This window comes from Aphanomyces astaci (genome assembly GCF_000520075.1).
Source record: "Aphanomyces astaci strain APO3 unplaced genomic scaffold supercont1.29, whole genome shotgun sequence".
Taxonomy (NCBI): Eukaryota; Oomycota; class Saprolegniomycetes; order Saprolegniales; family Verrucalvaceae; genus Aphanomyces; species Aphanomyces astaci.
Window position 1 is genome coordinate 573,622 of NW_009798292.1, and position 10,272 is coordinate 583,893.

Below are 10,272 nucleotides of genomic sequence, written 5' to 3' on the forward strand. Positions count from 1 at the left end.
CAAGCTGCGTCCATGCAAAAGGCGGTCCTACAGAAGAAACGCGGAAAGCGTGGCAAAAATGGCAAGCGCATTACCTTGTCAAAGGTCGCCTTGAAGTGGGCAGCCATCGCTGCAACGTATGGATTGAAGCCCTTGCCTAGTGGTCAGATTAGATCCATTGATAATGGTGATAATGAAGTCGTTGTCTAATACCTCTTGATTTGGTTTGGCGCTTGTTTTCTTCTTGTCGTTCGTTCCTTGAAAAATCGGAAGTGCCGTTGAAGCTGGAAGGAATCCTATGATTCTATAACCTGCGCATATATAATATTTACCTCGCCATAATTAGTAACCTATCCTCAAAATAAATATGCAATTCCTTATACAGTTTTCAAATGAAAAAATCACACCTTAGACTGGTCCATGAAGTTTGACATATATTGCTTTGAAACTTGTAAAATAACATGTTAGATTCAACCGAAACTTGAATACTTCGATAGCCCTGATCCTCAGCTCTTTGGGACCAATCTTGGATTTTCAATCCGACACCTCTGAGCTTCAAAACTCGCAATTGACTCCGGCGCCAAAAAGGATACACCAAACACTGGTCGTTTACGTTTGTCGGAAGCCGTTACCATGCGGCCGGCGCCCGGTAGATAAGGGGAAAACTGGCTCGCAGCCAGCTGTACACGTCGGATCTTCTGGGTCGCCGTCGGTATCGGCATCCCAGCGGAGTGCATGAGTGTACGCCGGTGGGGGGCTGGGGAGAGTGTTGCGCGGTGGATACATGAGCCACGTTCATTTGGCCCCAGTGCTGAAGCGCGTGGGCCCAGTGTGTCGGTAGCGTGCTGGTGTTGGTGTCCGGTGACACAATGTACCCCAGGTGTATGTCCACCTTGTTCGTATTTGTCATCCCAGCCCACCTCGTCGGCGATGAGTACGTAATTCTGGAGTGGTGGCGCATTCGTAGTTGTCCCGCCGGGATTTGAAGGTTCCACGTGGCCCCTAATACGTCCCGTGTGCGGTGACCGGTGGAGTGTTTGTAGCAGATACACCAGTACGCATACGGGCCGGCCATTGCAGCCGTCGTTGTGATTTCGTTTGCGAGTGTCCTCCACCATTGGTCGGTGCGGCCTTGTAGGATAGCATCGATCCACCAGAACCGGTGACCTGGTGCCAAGACGTCGTCCTTTCGTGTACTGCAGCTCTCGCAGGGGCCGTTGTATGTAGCCGACTGGTCCGTGCCCATTTGTTGTGCGAGCCATATCTCGCGCTGTGCCAGAAGGGGTTGAGCGGATAGCGCAGTACGGCCCAGCCATCGTGGTGTGATGTGCCCGTATTGGCCGGCGCGGAGTTGCATGTTTTCCCACCATACTTGGGAAATAAATTGGCCGGCGGAGGTACCGGCGAGCGGAAGCTGCGTAAGTCGGGAGAGGTGGAGCCCATACATGTGACAGGAGCCGATGAGCATGATCATGGGTTGGTATGGTGTACTGTGTGTGGGCCGTTGCCTTTCATTTTCATGCCATGCCTCGGCCAGTGGTAAATCGAACGTAATTGCCATTTCTTGAGCCATCCGTGGTGGGTATATGTGCTGATCCGATAGCCTGCTCATCGTGCATGTTTGATGCAGTCATTGTCCAAGATGGCTGTCCAGGTGACCAGATTAACAGCATGTGAAACTCGCTCATCATATTTCCACAACAGAATATATTTTCTACAAAATTATAGCCTTGCCAAATTGATATTCAACCTGTTGTAACTACTTACTGTTAGCCTAAACACAGAATTTCAATCAAGTGACACATACATTAAGCAAGATAAAAATAGTTATCCTAAATTGGTCTTCACGATGTGAGTACATTTGCGTAGAAAGTAATGAATTTACATGTGATGCTACACATGGAAACGGATATTCGATAGTGCCGTGGCAGCGGTGCGTCTCTTGGCATTCGGAATCTATTCTCAGAACTGAAATATCATAACCGAGTCAAAAATTATGTGCATTCTACGCCAACGCCTCCAAAAAGGTTATCTTAAACTGGTTTTTTACGTTAGTTTTAACTTTCGGTGTTGTATGCTACAGGTGTTCATATTCAGGAGTTAGTTCTGTGATGGTGCTTTTCCGATTTGGGGCTCAGGAGGCTGAGAGAAATCGTGGAAAAACCCACAATAATATGTACTTTAAATAGCACTTCACGTTACATTTCAATATTATTACTGTATTCCATTTTCTGGCCAAATGGGTTAAACGAAAAATGCCATTTTCAAAATGGAGGTAAAAGGTCAATTTTGTAATACACGTCGTATGACGTTTTGGACCTCCTCAAAGAGTAAATCCACTAAGAATTACTACGTAGTATTGTCGATTTTCTTCAAATTTCCCATTTCTTCATGGTTTGTTCAACCGAGCACAAACCGAGCCGAGACATCCGATTGGCTAATATCTACTTCGCCCTTTCCGGTAGAAAATCGAAATGGATTGTAGCCAATCAGAGACAAGTAATTGCGGATTGACCAATCGGAGAGATTGGTGCCGGTTCGGTCGGCGATCCGGAAATTCGTACCGAATCTCCAATATTGGATTTGGGTTTAAACTCTCAAGCAAGACAAGTTTCGCTTCTTATCAGATTTGTTGAATTTGGCCCCAAAATGGTGTTTTGGGGCAGAATATTGTAATATTTCAAGTTACCAGACTGGCCCTAAGTCGAGTAAGTTGTTTAATGCAATTTCCGCCCAGCTTGTCGTACTTTTGAAGTCTCGGTACTCATCGCCGGTGAGTGTGATGAGGCTGCAAAAACATGGATTCTTAAGGTTGTGAGAAGCTTTATCAGTTTGTGCAGGACCCATCGTTGATCCCTTGTTCATTTTGCTCCACGAATTTTTCGATTCAGTAACTTTCCTATGTAATAGGTGTTTGACTTGAATAATGAATGATAGATTTGATCACCGAAATTCTCAGAGCCTCTAAATAGTACTGACAGTGGGTATAATTATTTGAGTTATTCCATTTTGATCGGGCACACGACACAATTAATCGGGCAGATGGTCACATTACTGGGCACACGGCAAATTATGTATATCGGGCACACCGCCAAATATATCGGACATACGACCTCGGTGCCAAATTAAATGGGCGCATGGCTAATTATGTCGGGCACACCAATAAATATATCAGGCGTACAGCCAAATACATTGGGTATTCGCCCAACTTAACTGCAAAATGGTGTAGTGTACGCTTCGTGGGCATTTGCCCGTACCCTTGTAACCTCGGAACCCCGAAACCGGGGAGTGCAAATAGCACAGTGGTAGAGCATCGGTTTCTTAACTCAAAGGTCGTCGGTTCATTCCCCCACTTCCCGCAAGGAATTATCCGCCCTCCTGGGGAATCCGGATAACAAGGGCTATAGGACCAAACTTCGAAGAAGATCGGTCGTAGCACGAGGTATGAAGCGTTGAGCGAAGTAAAAACCGAAGATTACACACACCCCTGTTGGAGCAGGCGCGGTTCTACAACATGTGGTTCGAGTATCGAGGTTTTCTGTTAATTGAGTTTGGATTATCATTTTTACAGTCTGTTAAGACATTCCTCCGCGAGGGCCGACACTAGAACCACATGTTTTGGAACCGCTTCGCCAATTGTAACGCGCCTGCTCGACCAGGGGCGGTGTGTAATCTTCGGTTTATACTTCGCTCAACGCTTCATACTTCGTGCTTCGATCGACCTTCTTCGAAGTTCGGTCCTCGTCTTCGTACGCAGCCCTTGTTATCCGGATTTCCCAGGGGAGGGACGGATAAATCCTTGCGGAAATAATCCGGGGAAGCTGGGGATCGAACCCACGACCTTTGAGTAACTGCAAGTCTACCACCTGAGCTATTCCGGTTAAAATTCTAATAAACCTCCATTGACAATGAGCTATCCCCCCCCTAGTTTCGAGTATCGAGGATAGTGGAGTACTCCGAGTAGGTAAGTAAGTACAGTATGTGTGTGCAACAGGTTGACACAGGACGTCTGACCAAATCCCACGATGTTCATCGTGTCCAGTTTATGATGTCTTGACGATGTTTAATCAAATCGAGGAAAAAATGTATGATTGACATCGTTAACCGGAATAATGGTTCCATCAAGGCTTGTGTACTACTACTGGTAGAAATTATTTACAAACGTCATCCAAACGTCATCCAACAATAACATTAGGCCATATCCTAATTAGTAGAGATGAGGGTAAATTAGGATAAACATTGCATACAGGCCTCGTCCGGGAGCAGTACGACCTACGGCCTACCTGCCGCTGCCCAACAAGAAGAAAAGATAGATCATTCGGTGAAGTGAGAAGCTTAGATCCGCGCTCGCGTACGGCCGCGCTTGCGCAGACTGCCTCCTGGGCGCTAGGGGCCAACGTAAGGCTTGGTCACCACTTTAGGTTTCATCCTAAAACTTCATCCTACTTCATATTATCATTACCTTTATCCCTATTTACTTCATGCCATCAAAGTTTTGAAGAACCCTATTTCATTGCATCTTTTCCGTACTTGTAGTGATTCTTATACCAAATCCTTGATTTGGCACGATGAACATCGTGATTTTGTAAATATTTGTAGACGATGTTCATCGGGGGAATTCGCCGGATGAGGTGGACACGTAGTACATGCTTGCATGAGAACCCGATACTACAGAGTCTGTAGTATCGGACTGCGTATTCGTCTGTACTACAGACGAATAGGCAGTGGTAAACTGTGTCGGCGGCTCATTTCCCAGGGAAATAATGTTTGATTGGCTGAATTAATGTATTTTTTGGCGAATCAAATGGTGAGGTCGATTTATTGCTCTTCGCGTCAAAGGGTCAAACCACCCCAAAACGGCAAGTTTCACCGGAATTCACAATATTGTGCATTCGCTATGGTGCAAGTCACCTAAAGACTACAAATAAATGCCTTGACTTTCGACAGCTATTCCAACTTTGTATTGATATAATTTAGGAAAATATACCGTAATAACGATAGAACTTGACAAGCCCAACAGGAGTTACGGTTCAGATTTTCGATTGGTGAAAAATTGATCGAGTAATAGAATTTAAACCAACCGGCCTTTTGTACGGAGATATATGGATGCACCATATAAACTTCCAAAATATCATCAATATTGAATCACGCCCGAGTTCTGATTGGTTGAATACACGTGTCCTCCTTTCTGCAAGAGCCAATCAAATCCACTCAAAAAATGGATTTTAACCAATAGCGTCGATTCGTGATTTGATTCGACGGGGTCTGGAAATTCGTATCGAATCCACACTATTTGGTGTTTTATTGTTTCTTATCTAGTTAGTCGACAATGGCAACCGCTTCGTTCGTGTAGGTATCTTCGGGCCACACGTACCCCTTTGGCCGCCGAATTTGCATCACGCGCAACCCATTGGGTTTTGTATGGCCTACGCACGCATCGACTGATAAGTCCCGATTGCAACATAATTGACTTCATTTTTCAATACTATACTAGCTTTGCAAGGAACACAAATATACAAGTCGAATAGCATATTTTTACGTACTTTTAGCATCGAGGTGGTGGAAATTCACTAGCTCGTGCATGAGCAGCCGATAAAAGCTGTCCTTCAGCACCAGGGACAAGCACTGATCCGACACACTGCACACGCCCAGGTCGTCGATGCACGGCTCGAGGTCGTCAGCGGCTTCGCGGAGGTGCAGCCGGCACGCCGCCGTGTCGTACTATTCACAAGATATTCGATTCGAATGAACAGAATAGCTAAGTCGGCAGACAATCGATTTACGACCAATCAAAACCCAGATGAAGAATCAAGTGGCCAATCAAATTCTCCACTCACATTCGACCAAATCAACATGATTGAATATTAGTGTGTGCCTGAAATTAGTGTGACGAAGGATGATATTTTCCATACAACAGTCAAAGAATCGATCGATAGATTTGGCGAATATCAGCACACAAAAATCCAAATTTTGGGTGAACACTACAACATGTTTGATAGTGGGGTACGAGTTCGGCAGACAATCGATATACGACCAATCAAAAACCAGAACTCGAATCCAGTGGCCAATCAAATACTCCGTGACATATCATCGCGCAGAATAATATATTAATAATATATTGCACCTCACCTGGGCAAATCCAATGACCAACGCCTCCAGGCTAAATAGAAACCGGCGGTGGCAGAACCGCTTCAACAAGGCAAAGTGGTTATATGTCTTGCGGCACGTCGAATCTATACACTGAGTTCAGATATTGTTTATATTAGTCTAAACGGAAATGACATATATATATGAATCGACGCGACCAAATGATGTACACAAGAATGAATTGGCAGAAAACGATTGAGCCAATCCGATTGCAGGAAACCACCATCATCCACGACATCAAATTCGTGTGTGACTTCAATTAGTGTGACATCCCAAGACATGATTGACGAGGCCAGACGTCTAGTGTTCTTCTTCTTACCTGGGGACTGCCGCTCGCCGTCATGTACTCGCTTTCGCTTGCGAGAGGGTGTACTGTCAAGCGTGGGTGCAGCTAGCAAGTCCAGATCGCACCATCGAGAAGGCAGCCACGTATGCAGAGTGTCTTCCTGGGTTTCCCACGGAATGTGTCGGCGTTTGAGAAACTCGACGGTGGCGGCGGCAGTCCGCGGCAGATCGGCGAGCGATGTCACAGATGGCAGATGCGAGTGCCACTGCGTCGCTATGAACGCAGCCAACGAGTATGGGCACGTCGACCCTTCATGGAGCGCGAGGTCGTCCAAGTCCATGGGTGCCGCGGTGCCGCATGCGAGGCACTTTTCGGGGCTTTGATGGAGGTACATTAGCAGACAGCAGATGGCGTCGACGATGTCAGGTCGATTCGTGGCGCTTGCAAACCCGACGGCGGCGCGCAGCGTATTGGCTTGGAGTTTGGTGGGATGGTCTGTCGACACGATCGAGAGTACGGACGCGCTCTGAGCTAGCCGTTCGATGCTGAGGATCTGTTGGCGGACCCTCGTGAGTGTGGCAGGGCTCCTCGATGGTGTCGAGATAGGCTTGGTCGATTGGACAAGGAATGTGCTTATGCGCTCCTTTAGCACCGACAGACCGTACAGCTTGAACACTTCAAACATGACTCGCGACGATTGAACGATATGCGATGACGTTTGCAGCGCCGGTACCCACGCGCGGACGACGTCAACCACCGACGGCAATGTATCATCAGTTCGAGGAGATATCATGGGATCGGCAAAGGCATGGAAGGCGATCTTTGGCGGGGGATATGGGACTCTGGAGGAGGGGGAGATTGGGGACGAAGCTGGAAACAATCGATCACCCAGTGATGACGTGGCGTGATTTGATTGGTCGGGGGCGAGGGCAAGAGCGTCCTCGTCGTCGTCCGTGTCGAGCCACGATTCCAACAGACTAAACTGGTTGATCGACTGGCGGGCCGTTTCTTCTTGTTCCACGGCCCAATGCGTGAACTCGACTTGGAGCATCATGGACAGAATCGTGTCGAGTTGATGGATGTCCTTGGCGGATTTGTGTCGGGTCGAGATGCGGCCGACGAGGGTTTCTACTGCGTCGGCCTTTTGCTTGACCGATGACGATGGATGGATGACCAAGATGGTTGGAAACAGCTTGTCGTACACTGCGCTCAGGGTGGCGTTGGTCACGAGGGCATTACGTAGCTGGCGGAATAGCGCCAAGTTGGACACGTCACTCGCTTGTGTGTCGACTGTGTGGATCGTGGTTGGCGCGGAGAAGATATTATGCACATGCCGAAGCAGCGACCGGCCGACCAGTTCGTCGAGGACAGCGTCGCCCACCCATTCCAGCACGTCGTTCTCGCCCTTGTTCGCGTTTTCCACAGTGCGAGGACTGCTGCTACTACTCGTCCATGCAGGTTGGAACTGGAGCTTGACATGCGTCTTGGACTTGGTTTTGGATGCCTTGGAGGGAACAGCAGCGGCGTTGGACCTTCGCGTCGACGGCGCCAAGTCGTTCTCGACCTTGTGTCGTCGGGTTCGACGACTGAGGCTGTGTGTCTGTGCGGATTGGACGTTTAGCTTCACATATGCCTGGGACTTGTTTGACTTTTTGGATGCAGCCTGCTTTGCTACGGACTTCCGTCGCTTCAGCAGCGTAGCGTCGTTCTCGACCTTGTTCAGAGTGCGAGCACTGCCGTTGTTGCTCGCCCGTGCAGGTCGACCCGTCACCTTCACATGCGTCTGGGATTTCTTTGCCTTTTTGGATGCAGCGGCAGCCTTCTTCTTCAGGCCGTTCCTTCGCTTCGGCGGTGTTGCCTTGGCCATGTTTTGCGACTTTGAATCAGTTCCATGGCGATGTCGGATTGGATATATTTCTACCAATTAAAATAGTAACCTCTAATAATCAATACGGCGTTCCGATAAAAGAATAGAGGCATGCACTGTTTTCATACTGACTGTGTTTTGCGGTGCGAGCGTGGTAAGTTCATGATCGCCGCCATGCACTCATGTTCATGCGGGTTTCCTAGGTCGACAAAGGACGATGGTACTCAGCGCAGTATTTATCACCGACCTGAAGGGGAAGATCATCATCAGCCGCAACTACCGCGGCGACATCCCCATGTCCATCGCGGAAAAGTTCACGCAGTATGTGACCGAAAAGGACGACAACGAACAGCGGCCCGTGTTCACCAACGACGAGTCCGGCGTTACGTTCGTGTACATCAAGGTGCGTTAGCGATATCCTCATTGCTACGTATTGATCGCTTGATCTCATGCGGCTTCTCTCACCATGTGCATGCTGCTCTACATCACGTCGATTGCGCGATGTATCTAATGCCGGCATGTGTTTCTCCGTGTGCTGCAGTACAACAATCTGTACCTGATGACCGTGACCAAAGTCAACTCGAACGTGGCGCTCATGCTCATGTACCTCAACCGCATCTGCCAAGTGTTCCAAGAGTACTTTGGCGAGCTGGAGGAAGAAAGCATCCGCGACAACTTTGTCATCATCTTTGAGCTTCTGGACGAAACCATCGACCACGGGTATCCGCAGACGACTGAAGCGCGCATCTTGCGCGAGTACATCACGCAGGAGGGCCACCGCATGGAGTCTGCGCCGCGCCCGCCGACGGCATTGACCAACGCCGTGTCGTGGCGATCGGAAGGGATCAAGCATCGCAAGAACGAAATCTTTCTGGACGTTGTGGAAAAGCTCAACTTGCTCGTCGCGTCCAACGGGACAGTTCTGCATTCCGAGATCCTCGGCGCCGTCAAGATGAAGTCATTCTTGAGCGGCATGCCCGAACTCAAGCTCGGGCTCAACGACAAGATGCTATTCGAAGCCACCGGTCGGAGCACTTCGTCCAAGGGCAAGGCGGTCGAGATGGAGGACATCAAGTTCCACCAGTGCGTGCGGCTCGCGCGCTTTGAAACCGACCGCACCATCAGCTTCATCCCACCAGACGGAGAGTTCGACCTGATGACGTACCGCCTGCAAACCCACGTCAAGCCGCTGATCTGGGTCGAGGCGGTTGTGGAGCCCCATTCCCGCAGCCGCATCGAGTACATGGTCAAGACCAAGTCGCAGTTTAAGAGCCGCAGTATCGCCAACAACGTCGAGATTGTCATCCCAGTGCCGCCAGATGTCGACAGCCCGTCGTTCAAGTGCAGCATCGGCAGCGTCACGTACGTGCCCGACAGAGATGCGATTGTGTGGACCATCAAACAGTTCAACGGCAGCCGCGAATACCTCATGCGTGCGCATTTCGGGTTGCCGTCCATCTCCAACACCAACACGGTATGTATATATATATACATATTACCCCTCAATACTCACATATATATATATATATGTGGGTGTTGAGAGGTTTGATATTCGTCGTCGTTGTCATTTGAGTATTTGTTATATTATATATATATATGGGTGGGTATTGAGGGATTTGATATTCTCATTTATGTTTGAGTATTTGTTATATAATATATATGTATATATATATGGGTGGGTATTGAGGGATTTGATATTCTCATTTATGTTTGAGTATTTGGTATTGGTACCACCCTGACGACGAATGTGTACTATAGTATTATGAGGTATGTATTATGATTTATATATGTCGTGCTATCATTTTTATTTTCTACTATTTATTATTTCTTTACTGTTACGGTAGGAATGTGTGTTTTGTATCGTTTCTTTTTTCTGGTGTTTACAGCTGTTAGTTGTTGTGACCTATTGTGCCTAGTGTTGGTTTAGTTGGTTTAGTTTTTAATATTATTATCAATAATAATATATATATATATATATGAAAGTGTACTGGAC

General features: G+C 47.9%; 3 protein-coding genes and 1 pseudogene across 5 annotated transcripts; 2 read left to right on the forward strand and 2 right to left on the reverse strand.

Annotated features, from left to right (window-relative positions):
* Positions 1 to 607: 607 nt before the first annotated feature.
* On the reverse strand, positions 608 to 1,453 carry H257_10666 (hypothetical protein; the record flags this gene model as incomplete). The annotated part of the gene is made up of 1 exon (XM_009837269.1): positions 608 to 1,453. One exon carries the CDS (start codon positions 1,451 to 1,453, stop codon positions 608 to 610), a length of 846 nt encoding a protein of 281 aa, XP_009835571.1.
* Positions 1,454 to 3,267: 1,814 nt separating this feature from the next.
* Positions 3,268 to 3,340, forward strand: H257_10667 (annotated as a pseudogene). The gene has a single exon. The product of its transcript is annotated as a tRNA-OTHER (tRNA).
* A 1,916-nt stretch (positions 3,341 to 5,256) lies between these two features.
* Positions 5,257 to 8,282, reverse strand: H257_10668 (hypothetical protein). Its single transcript, XM_009837270.1, has 4 exons — positions 6,446 to 8,282; positions 6,109 to 6,212; positions 5,523 to 5,700; positions 5,257 to 5,405 (listed from the first exon to the last, which is right to left on the reverse strand). Exons 1-4 carry the CDS (start codon positions 8,277 to 8,279, stop codon positions 5,299 to 5,301), a joined length of 2,223 nt encoding a protein of 740 aa, XP_009835572.1. The 5' UTR covers positions 8,280 to 8,282; the 3' UTR covers positions 5,257 to 5,298.
* A 132-nt stretch (positions 8,283 to 8,414) lies between these two features.
* H257_10669 lies at positions 8,415 to 9,828 on the forward strand (the record flags this gene model as incomplete). 2 transcript variants are annotated; one of them, XM_009837272.1, is made up of 5 exons in its annotated part: positions 8,415 to 8,433; positions 8,483 to 8,682; positions 8,821 to 9,641; positions 9,696 to 9,753; positions 9,823 to 9,828. In XM_009837272.1, exons 2-5 carry the CDS (start codon positions 8,497 to 8,499, stop codon positions 9,826 to 9,828), a joined length of 1,071 nt encoding a protein of 356 aa, XP_009835574.1. In that variant the 5' UTR covers positions 8,415 to 8,433; positions 8,483 to 8,496. The 2 variants fall into 2 exon arrangements, with proteins under 2 accessions (XP_009835574.1, XP_009835573.1); XM_009837271.1 differs by lacking the exons at positions 8,415 to 8,433; positions 8,483 to 8,682 and having other exon boundaries at positions 8,720 to 9,641.
* Between the last annotated feature and the right edge of the window lie 444 nt (positions 9,829 to 10,272).

What these genes read in the sequence shown, in the direction of transcription:
- H257_10668 (XM_009837270.1), bottom strand. Translation starts at nt 8,279, where the DNA reads ATGGCCAAGGCAACACCGCCGAAGCGAAGGAACGGCCTGAAGAAGAAG. An exon ending in CGGCGAGCGGCAGTCCCCAG is followed by an intron (nt 6,213 to 6,445) that starts GTAAGAAGAAGA and finishes CTCAGTGTATAG; the next exon opens with ATTCGACGTGCCGCAAGACA. An exon ending in TGGTCATTGGATTTGCCCAG is followed by an intron (nt 5,701 to 6,108) that starts GTGAGGTGCAAT and finishes TCTTGTGAATAG; the next exon opens with TACGACACGGCGGCGTGCCG.